The following is a 26,494-nucleotide window of genomic DNA, read 5'->3' as shown; positions in this document are numbered from 1 at the left end:
AATAACCAAGAATACGTCTTTCTCAGAACAGATTTTTTCCATAACACCACGTTGCCATATTAATACTGCATATAAAATCTGAGAGCTTTTTCACTCAAAGCTCTACCACTTGGAGCCACAGTTCCACTTCTGGCTTTTTCTGTGATCAATTGGAAATAAAAGTCTAATGGACTTTTCCTGCCCAGGCTGGCTTCAAACTGCTATCCTCGGATCTCAGCCTCCTGAGGAACTAGGATTGTAGTGTGAGCTACTGGTGGCTGGCTGGCTTTCATATCTTTACTTTGTGGCAGAAAGGAGCAGTTGCTATACTTGGAAAATCTTTTATTTCAGTAATGCTTCCAAGTAGAATTATTTTTAGTGTTTTGTGTACTTTTAACATTTTGAGTCACCTAGAAAGCTTTATTTAATCCTGTGGTTTATACTAGAGAAATAGTATTCAATTCATATTATTTACATTGGAACTAAAATTAATTATTCTCTTCCCCTATATTCTGTTCAAGTAATATTCATTCACCTTAATTCTTTGCTCCCATATAAGTGATTTTTTTTTTTTTTTTTTAGCAGTTCCCTTTTACCCATTCCCAAGGTGCTGGAGATTGAACATAGGGCAGATGCATGCTACTTAGGCAAGCATTGTACTCCTGAGCTACATTCCTAGTCAAAGTAATGACTTTTAAAATTCTTAGCACATTGAATGTTTCTTAATCTGATTATCCCAGTGTCCAGCTCAGAGCTTTGTTGTAGAAAAATACCTTAAATTATGCTGAAATTTTTTTCAGTCTTTTATGCATAAAGATACATTAGGAAGTATTCCAGCATTTGGTAAACCCTTAAGATAATGTTAGCCATCTTTCAGAATATATAAATTTTTATAGAGAAACTTTACTCTTTATATCCTTAAGTCCTCTATTTCATGTGTAGATAATAGTAATAATTGCTTCTTTCTTTGAGTAAGAATACATTTTAAAAATCTCATTAATAGAAATGTGGCCCGTAGCATCCAAAAGGAGGATTTTGGTTTGATTTTTGTTGTGCTAGGTATCAAACTCGGAATCCTCACAAACCCTCACAAGACAAGCATCATACTATTGAACTACATTCATAGCTTCCAAATATAATATTTTAGCTTCTCTAACAGTGATTAAACATATTTACAGAATTGTTCTTCCATTAATTTGTACAATTCTTCCTTTTGGTTAAATTGTTGACCTCCTTAGTTTGAAATACCCTTTTCGCAGGAAATGACCCTTTCTCTCAATATCTCTGCTCAGTTCAAATCCTTGTTACAACTAATTTTCATGAAATTCAGATAGATAAACTTCTGTTCATTCCCTTTATTCCAAATTATTCAGAACTTAGGGAGCTAATTTATCTCTTTTAACCAAAGCACAATAGTACTGATTATGTATCTCTAGAGATTGGGAAAATGTTCAGACAACTCTTGATATATAGAAACATAGCATTTTAGAATACTTCAGTTTCTAAAACTGTATGTAAGATCTCGAGTTTGGGGGGAAAAAAACCTATCTGTCCTTTTGAAATCCATGAAGAACATTTCCATTTTACAGTCTACATGTAGAAGGTAAGTATAGTGTTATATATCTTTCAACAATATAATCAAAAGGAGAGAGTAAAACGTACATTTTGATATTACCAAAATTTTCTTTGTGCTTTTAATTCTTTTGTTCCTTAAAATGTGTATCATAATTTTTATTAGATATTTACAAATTTTTGTTTTATAGGTAATACAAGAAACTCGTTTAAGACAAATTTACACAGCAGAAGAAAAGTATGTGGTGAAAACTTCTTTTTATTCGAACAAAGTTATTTCTAGTAACACATCCCTTAAAGTTGCCCAGTTCCTCACAGTTACTGTAGATCTAGACCAAAGAAGACACTTGGAAGAACAACTAAAGGTTAGTCCATTTGATTATTAGGAAATAATATAAAATGGTTATCTGATGCTTTAAAAATGAGTATATAGAACTTTTAAAAAATTGTTAACTATTTTGACTTATCTCACAGGAAATTAATAAAAAATTGCAAGCAGTGGACTCAGGATTGATTGCCTTGCGTGATACAAACAGACATCTAGAACACAAAGACAATGAACTTAGACAAAAGAAGAAGGAACTTCTTGAAAGAAAAACCAAGAAAAGGCAACTGGAACAAAAAATTAGTTCCAAGTTAGCAAGGTATCTTTCAGCCTTTTTTACATGGTAGAGGGATCACAAAGTACTGCATAATGTACTCACTAAACTCATTAAGGGAGCTGGAAATATGGCCTAGTGGTAAAGTGTTCGCCTCGTATACATGAAGCCCTGGGTTCGATTCCTCAGCACCACATATATAGAAAAAAGCCGGAAGTGGCACTGTGGCTCGAGGTACTAGCCTTGAGCAAAAAGAAGCCAGGGACAGTGCTCAGACCCTCAGTCCATGCCCCAGGACTGGCAACAAAAACAAACTCATTAAGGACAACGTATTTCCCACAAGCACATTTTGTAGTGACTATGTAGTTTTATCTAGCCTCAAACTTGTAATTCTCCTACCTGCCTCCCAAGTGCTGTCTGGGTGTAGTTTCTAAAGTTTTAATTTTTTCTACTTAAATACATTGATTAAGCAAGGAGCAGTTAGTCTAAATTATTTTGTTTTTCTGTGCCAGTTCTTGAACCCATTTTCATTATTTAAAAAGTAATGAGTTACCTGAAGGAGGTGTGATATTCATCACATTAGAAAATAAAACTGTTAATGTTTAAAATATTAATCCATTTAAAAATAAACTCATGCCGGGTATGTAATCCTAGCTACTCAGGAGGCTGAGATCAGAGGATTGCAGTTCAAAGCCAGCCCAGGCAGGAAAGTCTAATTAACCATCAGAAAACTGGAAGTGGCACTGTGGCTTGCAATAGTCTTGAACTGAAGAGCTCAGGGACAGCTCCCTAGTCCAGAATTCAAGCCCCATGACTGACAAACAAACTCGTATTAACATACAACACCTGTTTTTCTAAATAAAGCATATTTAATGAGGAGAGTGATATTATTAAATGTTGTGGCAAATACCCTTAAAGTCAATAAGTTTTTGCACTCTCCTTTTATATTTAAATCTGTTGTGAGATACTTTGCTTGAAGTAAAAATGAAATAAGTCAGGCTTCAATGGTTTGAAAATGCAGGAGTATTTTAATTCACTTTTTAGATAATGGTGGATATACTTTAATGCTATATCAAAATTTACCAGCAATAGGTAATTAAATTTTAATTGCAGTATGGGATATGAAATCATCTTCCAAGATAGTGAACTTTATGCTGATATGTTAAAAATCAATTATATTTTAAGTGAGTCTTTACTTGTAAGTGATTTTCCTTCCAAAATATATTGGTCATTCGGAATATTTTTTCACCAATGATATTTTAAATGTTGACCCATTTATTATATAAGAGCAAAGAAAAGACCATAATGTCATCCCATTGGAGGTTATTAAAAATTGGTAAGCTATCAAGCTCATGGTGTTAGATGCAGATTTCCTAAAATTTTAATTTGAAAGCTTTAGTTTTATCATTTAGCAACAAATATTATCAATTATTTGAAATGCAAGATCATTTTATTCTTTTTAGGAAAAGAAAATAAACAAGTATGAAGTAGTCAGCTTGCCATACTTTCAAGTAAAACTGTCATTCTCCCTCTTTTTTTTTAAGTATTTAGTCTAGCTCCAAAGTTAAAAGTTATATAACTAGTAATTTTATATAGCATAGAAATGTTCAGTGAGTTCAATGTACGTCCTTTTTTGTCACAGTATTAGAAAGACATGTGTAGTCAAAATTTGAGATTTTAAGAAATCTAGTTTTATTTTATCAAGAATATTCCTAGACGGGGCTGGGGATATAGCCTAGTGGCAAGAGTGCCTGCCTCGGATACACGAGGCCCTAGGTTCGATTCCCCAGCACCACATATACAGAAAACGGCCAGAAGCAGCGCTGTGGCTCAAGTGGCAGAGTGCTAGCCTTGAGCAGGAAGAAGCCAGGGACAGTGCTCAGGCCCTGAGTCCAAGGCCCAGGACTGGCCAAAAAAAAAAAAAAAAAAAAAAAGAATATTCCTAGGCAAATCTGGCATTTTTTAAGAATTTGAGTGAAAGGGGTGATGAACTTAATGACTACTGGTGCCCTTTGTTGCTACTACCTTGTTTCATTCTAAAGCTTGCTTCTACTTTTGCAATCTCAGTGCAACTGTCCACAGTGAAAAAGGGCAAGGATGTACTGTTGTTATTATTATGAAAATAGATTTGCCCTTGCCTTCTCCTTCAAGTAATATTGGGAATCTCTGGAAAACAGTTGACCATATTTATATGTTAGTTGAATTCAAAGGGATGAAAGAAAGGTATTGACAGAAAAATCAACGAAATAGTCCATTTTCTTACCAGATGTACCAGAGTAATAGGGAAGTAGGAAGTAACTTTGATTTTTACAGAATAGCTGGGTTTATTTCACTCATTCAGGTGCATTCTTCCTTGTTACAGTTAGAATTATGTTATCTTTGCCACAATGGTCCCATATGAAGTCTTTTTCCAAAAGGAAAAAGTCACTTACTATGAAAGCCCAGGTAGCCATTCTCAGAATTGATTATAACTGTTAGCTTTGAATTTCTATCTTTTTTAGAAATTTGAATATAACTGATAGGACAATAGCTACTAGGATGTCAAAACTAGAGGAAAGGAACATGGCTCCCAGTTAAACCTTTTCCCAAAGGTCACTATCACAACCTAAACCTTTTTGCTGTTGTTCTTTGTTGTTCTTATAAGCTCTTACCCATAGAGAGAAAATAGAGATTTGCAATAGAATCAGAATTTAATAATAAATGGCAACTCATTGCCTTAAGATATATTTCTTGGCCTAATATATTATGTGTTCCTAAACAATTCATAAATTAAGAAAGCGGAAGTATGATTCAGGTAATATGAGTGCCAACCTTGAGTGGAAAAAGCTGAGCCAAGAGCTTGAGACCTTGAGTTCAAGCTCCACTACCACAAAAATAAACAAATTCATAAATGGAAATATATTTGAAGTGTGAAAAGAAAATTTCCCCTTCATTTTCATCTTTAAAAAAAACAATTTTCTATTATCTTCTGTTTTTTAAATTAATGTTAATTTTCTTGATTAATGTAACTTCAGCACTTAGAATAACATATGTATGTATGTATGTATGTATGTATGTATATATATATATATATATATAGTCTATATGCCTAGCTTTTCTTTAGCTGCATTTTAGTATGTTGGTACACATCTAGCTGAGACTGACACAGAAGGATCTCAAGTTTAAGGCAAGCTTGCACTACTTAGTAAGTCCCTGCTTCAAAAACAAAAATCTTTAAGCCTCATTTTAGCTTTACTTTGTGACTGTTACATCGGACTCATTGTCTAAAACTAACGTTCTTGGGTTCAGGCACATGTCAGGTGCCATGTGCCTATAATCCAAGATATTCAGAACACAAATGTGGAAAGGTGTTGGTCTGAGGCCAGCTTCTACAAAAATGTAGACTATTTGAAGAACGCTAGAAAACAAAAAGAACTCGCAATATGGTCTTAGTAGAAAGAGTATTTAGAACTAAGATAACTTAAGTACCCTTAAAAATAAAAATTTTTAGAGAATAAACTCATAAAATAATGTTAATCTTTTCATTAAAATGATTTTATACAACTGTCACCGGCCTACTATTTTATTCCTATTCATATTCATTTTGGATAATCTCAGTGATGACCTAATCAGAGGTCTTTTCCAAACTAGTCTTCTTTCATTGTGTTCATCCAGAGTAATGTTGCAGGGTTTTATCTTCTTTGCAAGTCTTTATTTTTCCTACCATTACTGCATGAAATTAAACACTTTTAGATTTCATACCTTCTTCTTTCTCCATGGAGATAACATGGAGTCATTTAAATTTTTTGATCCTTAGTTTCTTCATCTTTAAAAGAGAGCATAGTATTATTTTGTCTTTTTATTCTGCTTCACCTGTCAATCAATTCTTCCTGCTTAAGCTCAAGGGACGAAATTGTGTTTCAAATACTATTATCAATAGTTACTAGTTATATTGATTGGTAAATTGTTATCAGTTCTTTATGGCTGGGCACTATCCTAAGTTTGTTTGTATGTTATTACCTTTTTAAAATTATGTCTACAGGGCTGGGAATATGGCCACGTGATAAAATGCTTGCCTTGTATACATGAAGCCTTGGGTTCAGTTTCTCAGCACCACATATATAGAAAAAGCCAGAAGTGGTGCTGTGGCTCAAGAGGTGGAGTGCTAGTCTTGAGTAAAACAAGCCATGTACAGTGCTCAGGCCCTGAGTCCAAGCCCCAGGACTGTCCCGCTCAAAAAAAAAAAAAAAAAAAAAGAGAATTATATCTACAGCTGTGTGAGAGAAGTTCTATTATAATCTGCAATTTATTGAGTTAAAAAAACTGAAGCTTAAAAGAATAACTTGTCCAAAGTTCCATTTGTTTGAGGCAGTCTCACTATGTAGCCTAGGCTGGCCTTAATATTCTTGCCTCAGCCTGGGAAATCTGTTTGGTCTCTTAATTGCTGGTAAATGTTTATATCAGTAAGACTTTATGCTTTTGAACAGCATTGCTTAATCTAGAAAACTGCAGGAGAATTAAGGCTTTGGGCTCAATTTTTGTGTTTAACTCATTTCTCTATTGTTATGTTTATCACACAGTATAAAACTGATGGAACAGGATGCTTGCAACCTAGAAGAGGAAGAACGTAAAGCAAGTACCAAAATTAAAGAGTTAAATATTCAGAAAGCAAAACTTGTTACTGAATTAACGAGCCTAGTAAAGGTAAGGTATTTTTCTGAATTTTAGGTATTTTTTTTTTAATAGCTGATAGAGCTGGGTACCAGGGGCTCATTCATATATCCTACCTACTAAGGAGGCTGAGGTCTGAGCATTGTGGTTTGAAGTAAACTTAAGCAGGAAAGTCTGTGAAGCTCTACCTCCAGTTAACCACCAAAAAAAGAAAACAAATAAATTTTTAAAAAATGGAAGTGGGGCTGTGGCTTAAGTGGTAGAGTGCTATGCTGCAGCAAATAAGTTTAGGGTCATTGCCTAGACCCCGAGTTCAAGCCCCAGGAAGCCAAAAGGATAGTTGAGATTTTTAGAGGGCTTTAAGGGAGAGATGGTCTTTAAGCATTTGCTCTTTTAGTTGTATGTAAATAACATTTTTATCATCAGTTTCAGCTTTTTTGGTTAGTTGACAGTGTCTTTATAGGTAATAAATAGGTTAACTCATTAAGCTATATTTTATTCCAGATGATTATTCAATATACAAGAACACATTTTCTAAAAGATTCTCTAAGAATTGTTTTAGAGAAGTGTTACAGTAGAAAAAACAGTTTTTATGAATTACAATTTTGTTTTGAGGAAAAAAACTGGCATTTGGTTATAGTTTTAAGCACAGATAACATATGAACTAAGTTTTGGGCTTTTTCTTCATAGATTTGTACTTCTTTGCATATGCAAAAGGTAGATTTAATTCTTCAAAATACCACAATGATTTCTGAGAAGAACAAATTAGAGTCAGATTATGTAGCTGCATCTTCAAAACTGCGTGTCACAGAGGTAAGATATTTCAAAGTCCAGTGTCTGATCAGCTTGAAAAATATCATGTATTACCACTTTACATATGCAGTTGTATGCTATATAAGTTTACACATTTAATGCACCCCGCTAATAAGGAAGCAATGTTTGGAACATTTGAGCGGCTATGTAATCCTGACAGTTAACTCTTCTGCTAATATCTGGCTGTGAAATAATAAATACTGATACTGTGTGGAGGTGAGGAAATGTAATAAAGCACCTTAATTTAAAGCCCATAGAAGATCTAGCAACAAGGTGGTAGTGACTATGATAGAGTTTTTGAATCTACAAAATCCGCTCCCTGAAGTAGTGGTTAGGATAATATAACATCAACAAATTCACAGACAACATATACAATAACAAAACTTAGCTTTCAACACTATCCCTCTTGATGTACTTCAATACTTATTTGTTTCTTCAAGAAGAAGCTATGGGGTTTTATTAAGCTTCTATTATGTAGTAGCCATGGTTGATTAACTCACTGGCCATGTTGCCGAACTTGTCAATCTCTATCCCTCCTTTCTGAGTTTGGGAAACTGCTGATATCATATGGTGCCTCTTTATCTTGTCTTTCTGGCATTGCCTATTGATTGCCATCCTGAGTCATATCCTAAGCATAAACCCAGGTATAATCCAAGGAATTGACTAACAAAGAATGTTATCACTCACTTGGAAAGGGTGTGTATGTCTATGTGTGTGTGTCTGTTTTGCACACCCGACCTGCCTGTCTTCAGGCTTGAACTCAAGACCTGGGCACTGTTCTGAGCTCTTCTGCTCAAGGCTTGTGTTTTACCACTTGGGACACAGTTCCACTTCTGACTTTTGGGTGGTTAATTGTAGATAAGAGTCTCAAGACTTTCTTTCCCAGGTTGGCTTCGCCTCCTGAATAGATAGGATTACTTACCTGATACTTCTGAAAGCTCAGAGAATGCAAAAATAAGTTGCCAACAAGCACTTGGTTTTAGAGGGAAGAATCCCCATGGGGCATAGGAAGTTAGGTCAGCAGTCCTATCTGAACACAGCTTATGTAAGGATATTATATAAGGTGACTTTCCAGACTCTGGAAAGGTCTGATAATGCTGGCAAATCTCAAACCAATGGGAACTCTTCCTACTGAAGAGAACTAGAGCTACATCATACTTAAAAGGAACAGTAAAACATGTACTGTGTAGTCATAAGTAAAGCAGTATAAGCTCAAGCACAATTGTCTGAAAATGGAAGAAAGGAAGCAGTATCAGTAAAATGGAATGTATTTGCTGATTGTCCTATAGTTATTACAGGAATACTACTTCAATTGGATGTTTAGGAGAGAGAATTTTGGCATTTATAGTAAGAGTCAATAGATATTTTCTAACCTCCAAAAAACGATTTCAAACAAGGGTATTATATAAGGTATTTACACAACAATAATCTTCCTAAATACCAAATGATAGACAAATAGAAGGGAAGTGGAGGGGGTAGAGAGGAGGCAGTAAAGCAGATCCACATAAAGATTAGATTTTTTTTTACTTACAAATATAGGGGACAGAAATCACTATGGCCTGCACCAGACAGGTCAAAAGCAAAGCTGGGCATGGTAGTATATTCCTGTGCAACTGTAAAGAAAGCAAAAGTGTGAGAATCACTTGTGCTCAGGAATCTGACATCAGCTTAGGTAGCATTGTAAGACCCATCTTTTAAAAAGACAACAAAAACCTATGTCCAAAGATCAGTCATGTCAAATGTAAGTGGATATGGTTTCTCTATTTCAAAATATAGGCTATCTTGAAGTAAGTTCAGACAATTTGCAAAATATTGAAGGTGCACCTAAAAAACATTAAGAAGTTTTAAATTGAAGGATGATACAGTGATCTTTTTGGTTGATGGGAAAGTAACTTTGGGCCATGGGGATGGTTACACAGCTATAAACTCTAAACTTAAAAATCACTGAATTACAAGTTTAAAATGATGGGCTTTATAATCTATAAATTATGTCATAAAAGCTGTTAAGTTAAAATGTCAAAGATGAACCAGGCAAATGTTAGCAAAAAGTTGTATTATCTCAGTATCCTTTTGTAGCATGGTATAGATATACTGTTAAGTGAAGTAAAAGATGGAGGCCAGGCACTCATGGCTCACCCTTGTAATGCTAGTTATTTGGGAGCCTGAGATCTGAAAACTGCAGTTTGAAACTAGGCCGGGCAAGAAAGTCAATGAGACTTACCTCCAATTAACCACCAAAAAGCCTAAAGTGGAAATGTGGCTCAAGTGGTAGAGCACTAGCCTTGAGCCAAAACCTCTGGAACCATGTGAGCTCAGATCCCAAGATACATACACACACATGTACACACACCCCAATGTGGAGGGATTGTGTATGTTTTGGAGACAAAATTAAGGGAAGTGTGATGACTATTCCTATGTGCTTACTGAAAAAATTTTAAGTGATAAGTTAGAACCTCTTTAAAAATTGTCTATGGTAATAGAAGGTAAGGTCCAACACTTAAGTCCCTTTTCCTACTTTGTATTGATCTAGCAAAACAAGATCAGTTTTTCTTAAAGACACATTTAGCAAAAGCAAAATGAAACAAAAACTTCTAATTGGGGGGTGGCAGTTGGGGGCATCTGGGAGGATGTACTGGGGCTGGGACTTGAACTCAGGGCCTGGACACTGTCTCTTAGTTCTTTCACTCTTGTTTGCAAGTCTACCACTTGAGTCACAATTTCACTTCCAGTTTTTGAATGGTTAGAGTCTCATGCACTTTTCTACCTGGGCTGGCTTCAAGCTACTATCCTCAGATCCCAGCCTCCTGAGAAGCTGGGTTTACAGGTGTGAGCCACCAGTATCCAGTTATCTGGCTGTTTGGGGGGTTAACAGTGTAGCCTCAGGGAGAAAAAAAATTCCAAGTAACTTAAAACAGAATAATTCACTTGTAAATGCAAAAGTTTTGTTTTCAGTAACCATGAGGTAATGATATTTGGCATGTTATTTTGAAGAGTAAACTAAATAATTAGATGATAAATGTAAGTAGGATCTTCAGCATGAGAAAAACTATTTAGATATAAAGCCTGCAGCAGTGGAATTGTTAAACAAATGGTGGTATACCTACACATAGAAGATTACTCTCCAACAAAAACACAAAAGTGAAGAACTGAATCTCAATTATACTGCCTAAAAGGAACTAAGCCCCCTCTTCCTCTTCCAGTAAAAAAGGTTATAAACTATTTGATTTATGCATAATGCCTAGTGACAGAAGACAAGTCTGTGTTAGGTAGAGGGAGGATACAGAGGGGCACATAGGTTTCAAGCGTGATGGATCTATTTATTTTTTAGTTTATTGAGTGATGGTCTCAAATATATTTGTCTGAAGTCACTAAGTTTTATACTAAATACAGACAGTTTTATGGTTTCTCAGGTGTCCTCAAAGTTAGTGAAATTTTTAAAGAAAAAATGTTAGGTTATTTTTAATAAATTTTGTTATTTTCTGTTTTTTTTTTTAAAGCATGAAATTTTGAAACATTTACTAGAACATGTAGAGTAACATTACATCCATTTAACAAATTAGGACTTGGACATATATGTTACAGATTACAGATTTTTAAGCCTTTTGATGTATTCAAAGTCCCTTGTACCCATCCAGATTCATCTCCCAACAGTCTACCATAGTCTGGCATTGGTATGTATATGATTTGCTTGACAAATGGCAGAAATGTATCTGTTGTATAAAAATGAGCTATACTGGTATTTTCCTCCCACCCTCATGGGAAGCATCTTCAGAAGATATGTTTTAGGAAATAGACATTGAACTGTACAGATAAATTTTAAAAACTAGAATAGGGTAGTAACTTTGTTATTGTATAGTTTCTTAAAACCTTTCTAAAATAGATTATGGCTAGAAGTTGGGGGTTGGATGAGGAGAGGATAGAGGATAGAGAATTATACTAGCAGATAGTAAGAGGATATAGACACCAGCCAACCTAGCCAAATAGCCAAAAGTTAGATTTGATATGTTAGAATTGACTAGTTCACTTCAAAAAATGTAGAAGGTAGGGGCTGGGAATATGGCCTAGTGGCAAGAGTGCTTGACTCATATACATGAAGCCCTGGGTTTGATTCCTCAGCACCACATATATAGAAAATGGCCATAAGTGGTGCTGTGGCTCAAGTGGCTGAGTGCTAGCCTTGAGCAAAAAGAAGCCAGGGACAGTGCTCAGGCCCTGAGTCCAAGGCCCCAGGAGTAGCAGAAAAAGAAAAGAAGATGAAGAAGGTAGGAAGGCCTTCTCCCCCCTCAAAAATATAAAAACTTAAAAGACAGCAGCAGGAATAACAGTACTTATATTCTGAATACTTATATTCAGCTTACGGGATGGATCCAGTAAAAAGAAAGAAAAGATCACACTGACAAGAGTTAGTTAGCACACTTCATTGTTATTTAGTATTATGGAAGAGATTTCATGAAGATCCAGACATAATATGGAGTTTTAAATACCATCAAAATTCAGAATTTAATCTTGGTACCTGAAGTTTTAGTTTGAGAAATCATTGTTATGAGAACTTAAAGTATTCTGATATCATATTACTTTAGAGTAAGCACTCTTGTAAATTTTAATCTAGTCTGAACATAAATAGTCTTCCAAACAGCCTTAGATCAGATGGATGTACTGAGATTAGATACATATTAACAAGATATTCTCTGATGATCCATGTGCTTAGTAATAGTGGAAAATTACTATTTTGAAAAGCACTAACTGCTGTGTTTTGGGGGAGTAGGCAAGTTTCTGATATGGATGTCTTTTAAAAAAAATGAGTACTACAAAGACTAAAAATAAAACCTTCTCACAAGACACTTGCCTACACAATACAATCACTGATTAGCTGCTTCTCCCTATTCATTCTTACTAACTTCTTACCATAGTTGTGTAAGTAAGCTAAAGTGTATCACAACCATCTTAAAGGTGCAGTTGCTATATCTGAATGCTTATCTTTGCTATCAAGAAAGCACAGATAGCCAGAGTAATTCCGTATTGTATGTATTGTGATTATATTTTAATTCTTAGTTCATTGCTTAATTTTTTTTTTTTTTTTTTTTTTTTTTTGCCATCCTGGGCCTTGGACTCAGGGGCTGAGCACTGTCCCTGGCTTCTTTTTGCTCAAGGCTAGCACTCTACCACTTGAGCCACAGCGCCACTTCTGGCCATTTTCTGTATATGTGGTGCTGGGGATTCGAACCCAGGGCCTCATGTATACAAGGCAAGCACTCTTGCCACTAGGCCATATCCCCAGCTCATTGCTTAATTTTAAAGAATTAGAAATGTTACTGTTCCCATCATGATTCTCTTGTCGGTTACTTTCTTTCCATTCCCTTTCTCCAGTTCAGAAATACATAATTCACTTTTTTCTCCTTTCATGACTACTGCCCAATCTAAGACTTTCACTCTAAATTTTAATGCCTATGTCCTCATTTTTTTTATTATTTTCAAACTCATTTCTTAATAATTTTGAAAAATTCTTAAAGTCTTCTACTACTTAGAAATCTATAGCCAATATTTATTAGCCATGATCCAAAACATTGTAGTAGTTTTCTAATGAGTGTTAATGACCTTGGTTAGCTGTTGTGGTCCTTTTCATATCCCTTTTTTCACTTTGTCATTCTGAATCCATTGTAACTTTTAGAACTAGAAATTTGTTCCTTAAAAATGGAAGGACTTGGAAAAAATTATACTAAGTGAAGTGAGCCAGACCCAAAGAAACATGGACTCTATGGTCTCCCTTATTGGGAATAATTAGTACAGGTTTAGGCAAGTCATAGCAGAGCATCACAAGGCCCAATAGCTATACCTTTATGAACACATAAGATGATGCTAAGTGAAATGAACTCGATGTTATGGAAACGATTGTTATATCACAGTTGTAACTACTTTCAACGTCCCATGAGTATCTGTAGCTTCTATTTTGATGATGTTCTTGTATCACCTTCCTGTGGTTGTACCTACACTATCTCTGTAATCTTATCTGAGTATATTGGAAATCATGTATACTGGTATTGGAAGTAGGAAATTGAAAGGGAATACCAAAATTGAGAGACACAGGGAAAAAAAAGACAAACAACTACAAAAGCAATACTTGCAAAACTGTTTGGTGTAAGTGAATTGAACACCTCCGGGGGGGGGGGGGGAGGGAAAGGGTTAGGAGGGAGGGCGGTGTGAGGGACAAGATAACAAACAGTACAAGAAATGTATCCAATGCCTAACGTATGAAACTGTAACCTCTCTGTACATCAGTTTGATAATAAAAATTTGAAAAAAAGAAATTTGTTCCTTAAAACTCACACATAACAATTTTTTTCATACTAATGTTGCTACTACCTCTGACTTTTATCTTGCATTTCCTTAGCATTATTTTATGCTTCAATACTAAATTAAAAGTAAACATTTTCTTTAGTATGTTGAAATCTTTGGTCTTGTTTTCACTGGGCTGATAAATTTTGCATTGATAGTTTTGTTTTCTTTGGTTTGTTTTTGAGACAGGTCTCATTATATAGTCCAGGTTGACTTCCAACATGCTATATATAGCCCAGACTGGCTTCAAATTCAAGATCCCAGGCCTCCTGAATGCTGGGATTATAGGTGTGTGCCACCATATCCAGTTTCTTCTCCATTGTGATGCAGTCTTGAGAATTTTTCTGCCAAGGCTAACTTGGAACCACAATCCCTCCAATCTTAGTTTAGGATGATAAATATGCACTATCGCTCCCAGTTTTGTTTGACTCTTAAGTATTTATTTATTAGCAATTCTATTTTAACAGCTTATTAACTTTTCTAAAAAATTGCATAAATTTCTTCTTTCATCCACAAGAGGGCCTTCTTAGAAAGCTCTTAAGTGTCAAAGTGTTTACAATGGAACTTTGCTTTAAAAAAGTTTCAGAGAGCCTGGTGCCAGTGTCTCATACCTGGAATTCTAACTACTCAGGAGGCTGAGACCTGAGAATTGGGGTTCAAAGCCAGCCCACCCATGAAAGTCTGTAAGACTCGTTTTCTTCTTGATTTTTGTCAATCTTGAGCCTTAAACTAAGGGCCTGGGCACTATCCCTGAGCATTTTCCCTCAAAGCTAGTGCTCTGACACTTTGAACCACAGCACCACTTTCAATTTTCTGATTGTTAATTGGAGATTAGAGTCTCATGGACTTTCCTGCCCTGGTTTGCTTCAAACCACAATCTTCAGATCTCAGCCTCCTGAGTAGCTAGGGTACAGTTATGAACCACTGACCCTTTGCTTATCTCCAGCCAAACACCAAAAATTCGGAAATAGAGCTGTGGTTTAAGTATAGAGTGCTAGTCTTGAGCACCAATGCTCAGGGACAGTACCCACACCTTGAGTTGGCCCTGAGTTCAAGATCCAGGACTGATACCAAAAAAAAAAAAAAAAAGTATGGAAGGCAGGGAAGGAAGAAGGGAAAGAAAAAAAGAACTGAAAACATTTCTTTTCTCTGATTTTTTTTTTTGTGTGTGTGTGTGTGTGTGTGCCAGTCCAAGTTTAGGGTGTTTTGTTTTTGTGCCACTGCTAGTCAAGGCTAGCACTCTACACCTACACTTTTGAGCCACTTTTGGCTTTTTGCTAGTTAATTGGAGACATGAGTCTCACAGACAGACTTTCTGCCTGGGCTGACTTTAAACCGTGATCCTCAGATCTCAGCCTCCTGAGTAGCTAGGATTATAGACATGAGCCACTGGCACCTGGTTAATATTCATTTAAGATATGAAAGCAATCTTTTCTGAGATGTTAGTCTAGAGAACATTCTGTAAATTTTAGCATTTTTCTCATGCCTTAAAATGCAGTATTTCTATTCTTTATTAACTGTTGAAGGCAAGACTCAAAGTAGAAATATAAATATAAGAACCTTTTCATTACCATGACTTCATAGCATCACCTCACCCCAAAAAGAAATGCTCAGAAAGAATTGTGGTTTAAAGTGGAGGTGCTAGTGAAGAGGCAAATCACAGACATGGATCTATGGAAAGAATATTTTCTTAGATTTTTATAAGACATCAAACAGGAGGAAATTTTATGTGAGGTTCTATATCCAGAACTTCAAATAATCAACTCAGTGACACTAGTTTTTATTTCCTTTACTAATTTTTCTTTTTTTCTCTTTTTTTGATGTTTTATTAATTTTTCCCCCCTGGGCTAGCTTCAAACTGTTATCTTCCCAAATCTCAACCTCCCAAGTATTGAGATGATAGGGTTAAGTCACTGTGCCCAGCCTAACTTGATTTTTTTTTATAATGTTGAAAGGAACAGAAGCAGGAATAGAATGCTTAATTTCTATCCAGCTGTCCTTTGTTTTACATTTGCTTGAGTAGAGTGCCCTTACAAAACAAAATTGGTGACTTGAAAGTCTTTAACATTTCTCCTGGGCTATAGAGATTGAAACCCTAGTACTAAATAATTATAATGTATAAAGGGTTGCTTGTATTTTTTCAGTATATCCAGTATATGTCTTTTTACTTCTCATAATGATTGATTTGGTTTAGTTTATTAGCTGTTAAACTTGAGCACATAAAAATCAGCTAGAGACTTTGTTAATAATAACAGATATATAAGTCTCATTTCCAGAGATACTAATCGGTAGATCTGGGGTGTGGCTAGTGCACACACACACAGTTTGTATGCACACTGGTCTGAAATTTAGTGGAAAGAGCAAAATAGTCCTGGTTTTCTTTCCTAGCAACCTGCTCACCTGTAGTTTTACAGCTTTGAGCCAGTTTCTTAATGTCTTTTAGCCACATCTAAAAAAAATGAGATGTATTTCTCAAAATTATATTGAGGATTGAATTAATTAACACTTGAGGTATAGTAATAGTTGGCCTATAAAGGCATTCTGTAAGGTTTATGTCCTCATCATGTGTGAAAGCTGCAGTTTGGCCCTTATGCACACTGTCCAGACTAATCTTGTACACCTTTACATATTTCTCTCCTTCGACCATATTCAATTATTGTTGCTTAAGTAAGCACATCTTTAAAGCTTCCATTTCTTTACATTTATAATCACCAGTCTCTGGAATGTCTTCTGCTACTGCTTCTTCAATAATTCTTCTTTTTAAACTGTTCAGTTATCACAGCTTCTGTGACAATTCTGCCCTTTCTACATCCCTTTCTCCAATTTCATATTCTGCCCAAACAGCATTTTTCTATAATGAACATATAGTGTGTGTCCTCCAAGCAGTTATGGCTATGAATCATGGTGCTCTCTGAATGTGTGAACTTGAACAAGTTGTCTAATTCCTTTCCATCTTTTTTCTTTCTTTTTAGTATGTATAGTAGGGATACTATTACAGTGTAATAATGTGCACCTAATACAGTGCACCTAACCAAGGATATTATCATTGAATAAATAGTGCCTCTTTCTTGGGGATAGTGATTATGTGTATTTTCTACATGTACACATTTGTGCTTCTCCATAATTACTTGATAAAGAAATATAGAAATAACTGATAAATATATAAAAGGCAAAAACTGTCAAGCAGGGGCTGGGGATATGGCCTAGTGGCAAGAGAGCTTGCCTTGTATACATGAGGCCCTGGGTTCGATTCCCCAGCACCACATATACAGAAAACAGCCAGAAGTGGCGCTGTGGCTCAAGTGGCAGAGTGTTAGCCTTGAGCAAAAGGAAGCCAGGGACAGTGCTCAGGCCCTGAGTCCAAGGCCCAGGACTGGCCAAAAAAACAGAAAAAAAACAAAACAAAAACTGTCAAGCACATTTAAAGGCTTATATTTGAATGTTGACTTTTCTCATGTGAAGCTTACATAAAGTGAATTTCCAATTTCGTTAGGGTATATTTACATGTAATCATTAAACTTTCAGGAAAACACAGTTAAACTTTAGAGTTCTTGTATATTAGAAAAATGGCCAGTTATTAATATGCTGATAAGTTTTAAGGTTTTAATTTGAAACTTAACCTTTATAATCAAAGGCAGTTTTGATTTGATTTGATTTCAAATGATATAATTGCCATCGGAATAATAACTCAAATTTATTTCATATATGCTAATTTAATAAAACAGGCCTCTTATTTAACTCTAACATTCAAATTTTCAAAGTATTTGTTTTTTCTCTTAATAGCAACAGTTTGTTGAGTTGGATGATAACAGACTAAGATTATTGCAGAAATGCAAAGAACTTATGAAGCGAGCGAGGCAAGTATGCAACCTGCGTGCAGAGCAGATTGTTCCTCAAGAATATCAGACAGTAAGTATAAAAAGTATACAATGCTACCATTGCTATAACACATTATTTTGAGCTTAAAATAAACTTGGCATTCTAACAAGCTATAAGAGACATGCTGTGTCATTAAAAAAAATATAGTCTCCTATTTTTAGCTGAATATATGTATAAAGTAATTTGGCTTAACAGATTTTCTATACTCAAATCTGTCACCAGTCTTACTGCTTACTACTAAAATTCTTAAAACATATTAATCACCTTTATAATCATCCCCAAAGACCACCTTTAAAAGGGAAGGGTTACTATTGAGAGTTTATTGTGGAAACCTGGGATATATTATTTCAAGGACACCAGTAATTGGTGTAAGTAATTAGCATGTAGGAAACAGTAAACAGGAATGATACTTAGAAAAAACAAAGGCAAAGTGGAATTGTTTTCCTGGAAATTGATGTATTTATGACTAAATACTTAGGGTTAACATGTATAAGAAGGAAAGAAAAAGCCTTTCCCTGTTTTCATTATATTTAATAAGATGACATAACAGTAAGTAAACCTAGAAAATGCTATCCTTCAGGCTACATTCTACAATTAATTACGTACCTCTAGATTTATCTGACCAGTGGGAAGGATAACTTTTCTATGTACTTAAAATGTTATGTCAACATAAAGTTAGAGAAAATGACTTAAAATGCTAGTATTTGTATGCTTTTTTCCTTCTTAATTTGAAATCTCATCTAATTTAATGATGAAATGCCCACTAAAGATATAAGCTGAATTGGAAACAAGAATAACTTGAATAATAACTGTCAAATCTTTAAAGGTTTTATTTCATATCAGACACAGAAACCTCAGAGGATGGGTTTCACTGGATATATAGTAAGGAATTCAATAGCAATTAGTAAAATAAAAGCTTATTTCAATTAGTATTACATCTCTAAAGATTATATTTTTCTAAAATAAACAGTGCAATATCTGTAATAATTTTTTGTTTCAGAAATAACTTGATTTGTTCTTGGTGGGTTATGCTGTTTTTATGAGACCAAAAATCAAAGATAACATATTTATTAACTTAGAGCTGAAAGTTGTCTCAAGTGGTAGAGCGTTTGCTTAGCAATTTTAGAGCCCTAAGTTCAAACCTGGGGTGGTGGGGAGGGGGAAGGAGGGAGAAAGGGAGCGAGGAAAGAATGAAAGGATGGAGGAAAAGAGAGAGAGAGTATGATAGATTAGTAGCTATAAAGCAAGCACTGAATAAGACAAGCATACTTCCTCCTCAACTGAAACTTAGATTCTAGTATGGATGATAGAGCAGACAAAAATTTAAAAGCAGGCAGATGTTAAGAAGGAAAATCAAGCTAAAGGGACAGAATGACAAGGATGGGAAGCCGGATAAAGATGGCAAGTCCTGAACAAATAGAGATCAGTCAAATGAAGTTGTGAAGGAAAGTATTCTAGTTTGACAAAATCATTTATAGAAAGCCCCTGAGTTGGAAGAATATTTATTACAAGTGAGAATAGAAGGGATCTTAGTGGGATAAAAACTGTAGTCCAAGCAGAAGGCAAAAGCCAAGTTCAGTAGCATTTTAGAGTATACAAGAAGTTTGGGTTGTGGTTTTTAGGTTGTTTCGTTTGTTTGTTTTTATTTCAGTGTTGGAAATCAAACCCAGGCCTCACACATACTATCAAGTGCTCTACCCCTAAGCTCTGTCTCTAGCCTGTGTTATATTCTTTTTGAGATGGAATCCATTGGGAGAACTTGAAAACACAAGAGTGATAGTACTAAGTTCAGTTGATAGAAAGAGTGGAAGCAATAAGATCATTTAGAAGGTTACTGCTTTGGACCAGGCCAAAAAAAATATCATGGCATAGGATTGGTAATTGCACTGCAGGAGGGCTGAATGGCTGATGAATTTGTTTTATCTTTTAGTGACAGAGCCAGCAGAATGTACTGACAGGTTATCTAAGAATTAAGAGAGAATTACTAAATTTTTCACCCTAACAAATGGTAGTATTATTTACCGAGATGGAGAAGATTGAAGGAGAAAGAGGTTAGCATTAGGTGGTGTAGAGAAAACGGGTAAAAATGAAGATTCTGCTTCACTAGCTTAAATTTAGGATGTCTCTTAGAATCAAGAGAATATGTCTGCTGTAAGTTCAGATCTCAGCCGTCTAGTCAGAGATTCTACAAATGTACTATCTAAATGAAAGTTGAATTCTAGATAGATGTTTAAGACTTTAATGTACCAACATTTAAAATTTTCACAATACATTTTTACTTGTTAGTATTTAGAATTTGTATATTGTGCTAGGCAAGACACTGTATTGTCTATCTCCCCTTATAAGAAAGTGGTCTAATTTATCTCTAGCATAGATTCAAAGGATAGTCCTATGATGAAATTCTACTGTCAAAGTAATTGGATTCTTAGCATGCTTTTGTAGTTCTTCATAAGTGTAGTATAAAGTTCTAACTTCTTGCTCTCTTTCAATGCCCCACATATTCTGGACCCATTCTACCAATTCAGCAAGTACCCACCATTCCAAATGGACACAACTCCTCACTCCCCATGGTATGCGGTGCTCATTCTTTTTTCCAAGCTTCTGTCCCCTTTCTTGCATTTCCTTAACCATTTGCTTTAAGGCCAATAGATGAATTCTAGGCCTCTGAATTCTTCTTGATTCTCCTATAGCATGAACTGACACTTCCTTTCTCTAAAATCCATAGCCTATATGATATCTACTGCTTATTTTAATACCCAACATCAATACCTTGCCGTAAAGTATTAGTACTCTAAGGTATTACCCAGTGATTACATTCTTTTCAAGTATAAGCTTTTTTGAAGGCACAGACCCTGTTTATGATTCTCTTGTATTCTTGTGTGTATAAATATGCTGTTGATGAGACAGTGGATACTGACCCAGCAGATTGTTTTTTTTAATTGATTGAATATATTTTCATTATATTACCTCTGATGATACTTTTATTTTTTTCCTTAGGCTTTCCAAGATCTTCCAAACACATTGGATGAAATTGATGCTCTGTTAACTGAAGAACGATCAAGAGCTTCCTGCTTCACAGGACTAAATCCTACAGTATGTGTCTTACGTGTCTTCCTCTATTGCCATTCTGCAGCTACTACCACTGCACACACACACACACACACACACACACACACACACTCACACAGTTCCATGCTACTGCCTCCCACTCTGTACTAGAGCTCTTGGTAATAATAAGCTAGACAGCAGGAACAATGTGCTTTAAATGCCAGATTCTGAATCTATTAGAATTTTAAATAGATTCTTCCTAAGGAACACAGTGTTCTGTGCCTTTTCTTTCTAAAAAGAATAGTTGGGTTAACTTAAAATATATCAATGTCTGTTTTTTTCAAGGATTAAAAATGACGTTTTTAGTAAGTAATAAGAACAAATTAATTGCTTACAAACAATATAACACATTTTTAGTTGATGCTAAATTGTATATTTATACTTTGAAAGATTTATCTTAAAGAAATTTTCTTCTTGCCAGGTGGTTGAAGAATATGCAAAAAGAGAAAAAGAAATAGAGCAGTTAACTGAGGAACTAAAGAGAAAAAGAGCTGAACTAGATACATATAGGGAAAGCATTTCACAGGTAATGTTAATTTTTTTGTCTTTTCCTTTTAGCCTATGCTTATCATTAACAATGTGAACATGTAAAATAACACAAAATGTGATAAAGTGTTCCTAAAAGAAAAAATGGGTTCTTATGACCAGTTACTAAAAAATGTGTTGTATGTAATATTCTATATTAAAATATAATACTTTTTAAAAATTGTGTTTAATATTTTGTTTATAGGTAAAAGAAAGGTGGCTTAATCCCTTAAAGGAGCTAGTAGAAAAAATTAATGAAAAATTCAGCAACTTTTTTAGTTCCATGCAGTGTGCTGGTGAAGTTGATCTCCATACAGAAAATGAGGTAAAATTGGAATTTATTTCTTGCCGTTTTAGTCATTTTTTAAAGTACATGTAAACTATAACTATAGATGAAAATTAGAGAGAGAGAGAGAGAGAAAGAGAGACACATATATATATAAAATCGCAATAATATTTACATTGTGATATATGTCAAATGATACCTTGAATGTACAACATTAACTAAAATACAATGTTACAAGTAAGTATACCTGTTCTTAAAATGAATGAATTTTGTAAAAATAAATAAATAAATAAATATTTTTCTAGTTGCTTGTGTTCCTTGCATTCTGTCTCTTGGTCAGGCACTATCTCAGACCTTAAAACTATTACATAGTGATTTTTTTCCTATTGGTATTGAGATTTTAGCTCAAGTTCTTTTGCCTTCTAAGTAGGCTGTCTACTATTTGAGCCACTATACCATCCCCTAAATAGTTAAATTTTAACTAGTGTTATGTTATATATCTCATTTTAAAAGTATATCTGAACCTAAGAGACCTAGAAATGACAAATAACATGAATGAAATTAACAGTAATTGAACTTGAGCAGATTGTTTGCAGAATGTATGAACACCGAGTGCACTCATTACAAAAAAATTCCTTGAGCACACCCCTTTGTGCCAGACTTTTTATATGTGTATTTCCTGGCATAGTATAGACACTTATATGTCTACTTGTAATTCTTACCTAATATTTTTCTTCTAAGTCACTTACAGAAGTAGGGAAAACTCTTTTCTTTATCCTTTTTTGTTTTTTTCTTTTTGTGCTGAGCATGGGGCTTGAACTTAGGGCCTGGGCACTAACATCCCTGAGAGGTTTTTTGCTCAACACTAGCACTCTACCACTTGATCCATGGCTTCACTTCTGGCTTTTTGGTGGTTAATTAGAGATAAGTCTTCACAGCCTTTTCCTTCCCAGGCTGGCTTCTAAAGCCATCCTTAGATCTCAGCCTCCTGAGTAGCTATAATTATAGGAGTGAACCACTGGTGGCCAGCAAGAAGTAGGGAGAATTTTTATCCTTTTGTAGTGTCTTCACTAGTAGAAAAATGTCATGGCACGCCATTATATTTTCACCTATAGTGCACTGGGAAAAACTAATGAGACTCTATCTCAGACAAAAATACAAACTAAATGACTTGGGGTATAGCTTAAGTAGTAGAGTGCTGGCCTAGCAAGGATTCAAACCCACAAACAAACCAAAGAAAAGTCAAAACAAATAAACCCTAACACTTTGGAAATAGAATACATACATGCTACCTTTCCACAACAGGTCTTCTCCATCAGTCCTTTGTAAGTTATTGATGTTACTGATGTTAAAAGCAGTGAAACAGAACAGGAAAAAGTTACTTATAATCTGAATTTTTTTTCTTGTCTAACTAGGTCCTTGGAGACTCTTGAAGTCTTTAGATGGCAATTATTTGCTTAATCTTTTATTTGATTTCTTTATTCATATGGTTGATTTAATTAGTCTGTTTTCCAATAGCCAAATGAAATTACTAGCAAAAACTGTCATCTTTATCTTCTTAAATATTTTATAGGAAGACTATGATAAATATGGAATTCGAATTAGAGTCAAATTTCGAAGTAGTACTCAACTGCATGAATTGACTCCTCATCATCAAAGTGGAGGTGAAAGAAGTGTTTCTACTATGTTGTACTTGATGGCCCTTCAGGAGCTTAATAGATGTCCATTCAGAGTAGTTGATGAAATCAACCAGGTACAGTGACTATTCTTTTATTTGGATCTTACTATATCCTGTAATAGACATAAATATAATCATTACTATTGTAATGGTTTAGGGTATGGACCCAATCAATGAACGGAGAGTGTTTGAAATGGTTGTAAACACTGCCTGTAAAGAAAACACGTCTCAGTACTTCTTTATTACACCAAAGGTAGGTAACCTCAAAGCGTTTATCATATACTCTGAAAATCCCCTGTGGCTTAATTGCATGGCAGATGTTTGCCCAATATGTAAACACTCGCAAGCAAGAAGCTAAAGTGATTATAGAAATGTTTATATGAGGACAAATTCTAGTGACATACTTAATGAAAAACCTCATTATCCAAGGGAGAAAAGTAGGAGGCATATTTTTATGTTGTTGGACCAAGATTCCCTCCCTACTTTTAGCACTTCCCCATTTTGGCACTATATGTGACTGAAGAATACAAGCCCTAGAGCTGTAGCCCTCTCCCTTTCACCTGAAAGGCTGCTTCTATCACAGATTACCAGCCACTTTATTCATCACTGCCACTTCTCTGACCCAGAGGAAATATAAAAAGGCATGTCCATTATTCTAAGCCAGACTTTAGCTTTACTAAATTAGGTCATGATTACAGGTGCTCCTAAGCCTCATAAGAATTTTTAATAAAATATTTGTACACATGTAAAGTTGGAAAACTGTGGTTTTCAGCGTATAGTATTACATGACAATTTGTCTGCTTTAATGCTAACAGCTCCTGCAAAATCTTCCTTACTCGGAAAAAATGACAGTGTTGTTCGTCTACAATGGTCCTCATATGCTGGAACCAAACAGATGGAATTTAAAGGCTTTCCAAAGGCGGAGACGCCGTATCACATTCACTCAACCTTCTCAATAAAAGTGAAGAGAAGAAACTTTGGAATTATTCTTTTAACTGTCTATATGTGTGACTCAATTGAATAAAAGTTAGCAGATTTATTAAAACAAAGATTGGTTATTTTTGGAAGCCTGCTTTTAACTACAAATAGATTGATGAAGTGGATCACAATCACTCTCTTTCTGGAACATTATCTAGTAGTAAAAAGATAAATCTTCAGTTTTGGTTGAATGAATCATGAGTGCTCTGAGTCATTTGGTTCCTATGTTTAAAGGTATTTACTATTGTAAATTAAAGATAAGGTGGGATTATCAAATCACAGGGTGTTTGTTTGACATAGTAGCCTTGAACTTTAATTGCAAATAAATTTAATTTACCTTACTTTTAGGGCATAAAGATGCCTCCAGAACTTAAATCTTGATTTTTCTCCCAGTGTTATATTTAATTTTAAGAAATTCATATGACAACATTTAATCCAAGGGTAGTAATTTATCCTAATCACTTTTTATTAAAAAAAGGTTACCTTATCTTCATAGGAAATAGACTTGTATGGGCCTTTAAAATAACTTGTACAAAATTTGATGTAATAATTGTATTGTTAATTCAAAGGGGAAAAAAAGCATCGAGCTTCAAAAATGGTGCAGGACTATGAAAGACTACTAGGTGAATACAAAAATGCAGCCATAAGATTGACAGTCAAATCAAGTGATAGCATTTTTTTTTAAGAATAACTTCATAAAATGTGTGTATGAGGTTGGGAGGGGAGTCAGTTTGTTTTGTTGTGTTTTAATTTAAAGTCAATTGTATTTCACATTTTAAATTTCAAAAAGCATTTTTATAATTATTTTTAGAGATTTTTCTTAAGATTTCTTATGCTGGTTTCTACCTATTTGTATTTGACATTTCTCAGTGGTATGAAAAGAGTGAGGGAAAAGTGTTGATTTGTTTAAAACCATGTTTTTAGAATTTAAATAAGTAGGTCCTTCCTTATACTGTTGATCTACCTATTATCGTAAAATCTAGTTTGTTTTCTTCAGTCTTGAAAGAAAATCATTCATCTCTTGAGTTATGCTAATTAGTAATGCCAAATTCTCTTTGTTTAAAAATCAAACTTTATAAGACATGCCTTTAAGTAGTGGATTGGATTGGCTCTGTGCTGGTAATAACAAAAATTAGTGTTTTTTTCTTCTTTTACTTGCTACTCTGAATAAATTGAAAAGTTGCTTTTACTTCAGGTTTTGTATATTACTAAATAGCCATCAAAATTTATATTATTACCAAAAAAGCAATTAACTGTGAGTTTATGTCCTCTTGCTTAGGCATTTTCTCTTTCAAAAGTATTTTTCATTATAAAAAAAAACTTAAGAGCCCTTCCCTCTTAAACTAAATCACATGAAATATGAAAATATTTTAAAATAACATTTTTTACCAGTATGAATGAGTCATGTAGACATTGAAATACTTGGTGACAAATTTAGTGAATGGATGCTACCAAACCCTCTGTTGTCTCTATTTTCTATTTTAATGTCTTTTCTATTATGTGCTTGGTGTAGTATGTTCAATGTGTGAATTGGTACCAGTCATCTTTTTTTTTGCAAAATGAACATCAGTGTAAAAAGGAAAATTGAAGATTATGCATATTTGAAGATAAAATGCCCAATTATATTTTAATTTAAATATGCCAACAATTATTTCATACCTTGTTTTATTAAACAAAATTAATATTTCATTTTACATGGAATTTGGGGCTATTGAGGATAAATTATGTATCATTTTAGTATATTAAAGAATAGTACATCCAGCACAGCATAATGTTATATATTTTCTGCAAATCTGGATTTTTAATTACATGTAAATTTTTAAAAGTTGAAGTAAAAGGCTGATTTGATGAGTAAAATCATATTTAAAACTTTAAGCATTTTGATTACTGAATCTTCAGTGATTTGCCTAAAGAGAGTCTCCATTAAAAGTTTTACCGTATTCAAAATAAGAAAGGTTTCTTTCTGGTTGTCTTAGACGTACACATGCCTGCTTTTTTTTTTTAAAGTGTGTACCTGTTTAGTATGTAAAAAAATGTAATTTCATTCTATTATGTGTGTACATGTGTATAACTGATTAAAAACTGTTCACAATG

General features: G+C 34.4%; 1 protein-coding gene across 2 annotated transcripts in view; it reads left to right on the top strand.

The window, feature by feature from the left end:
- Smc5 (structural maintenance of chromosomes 5) overlaps positions 1–26,494 on the top strand; it is a 77,866-nt gene extending 51,372 nt beyond the window's left edge. Inside the window, exons 14-25 of one of the 2 annotated variants that reach the window (XM_048332764.1) lie at positions 1,743–1,916; positions 2,026–2,195; positions 6,710–6,833; positions 7,491–7,613; positions 17,730–17,855; positions 20,351–20,395; positions 20,823–20,918; positions 21,355–21,459; positions 21,664–21,783; positions 23,318–23,497; positions 23,580–23,675; positions 24,238–26,494. In XM_048332764.1, coding sequence (XP_048188721.1) covers positions 1,743–1,916; positions 2,026–2,195; positions 6,710–6,833; positions 7,491–7,613; positions 17,730–17,855; positions 20,351–20,395; positions 20,823–20,918; positions 21,355–21,459; positions 21,664–21,783; positions 23,318–23,497; positions 23,580–23,675; positions 24,238–24,381 — 1,503 coding nt within the window. In that variant the 3' untranslated portion in view covers positions 24,382–26,494. The remainder of the gene's footprint in view (positions 1–1,742; positions 1,917–2,025; positions 2,196–6,709; positions 6,834–7,490; positions 7,614–17,729; positions 17,856–20,350; positions 20,396–20,822; positions 20,919–21,354; positions 21,460–21,663; positions 21,784–23,317; positions 23,498–23,579; positions 23,676–24,237) is intronic. The other variant, XM_048332772.1, reaches the window with a different exon arrangement.

The sequence above is a fragment of the Perognathus longimembris genome, chromosome 1 (genome assembly GCF_023159225.1).
Source record: "Perognathus longimembris pacificus isolate PPM17 chromosome 1, ASM2315922v1, whole genome shotgun sequence".
NCBI lineage: Eukaryota > Metazoa > Chordata > Mammalia > Rodentia > Heteromyidae > Perognathus > Perognathus longimembris.
The sequence above is the reverse complement of the archived record's forward strand: the minus strand, read 5'-3'. Positions and strand labels throughout refer to the sequence as shown.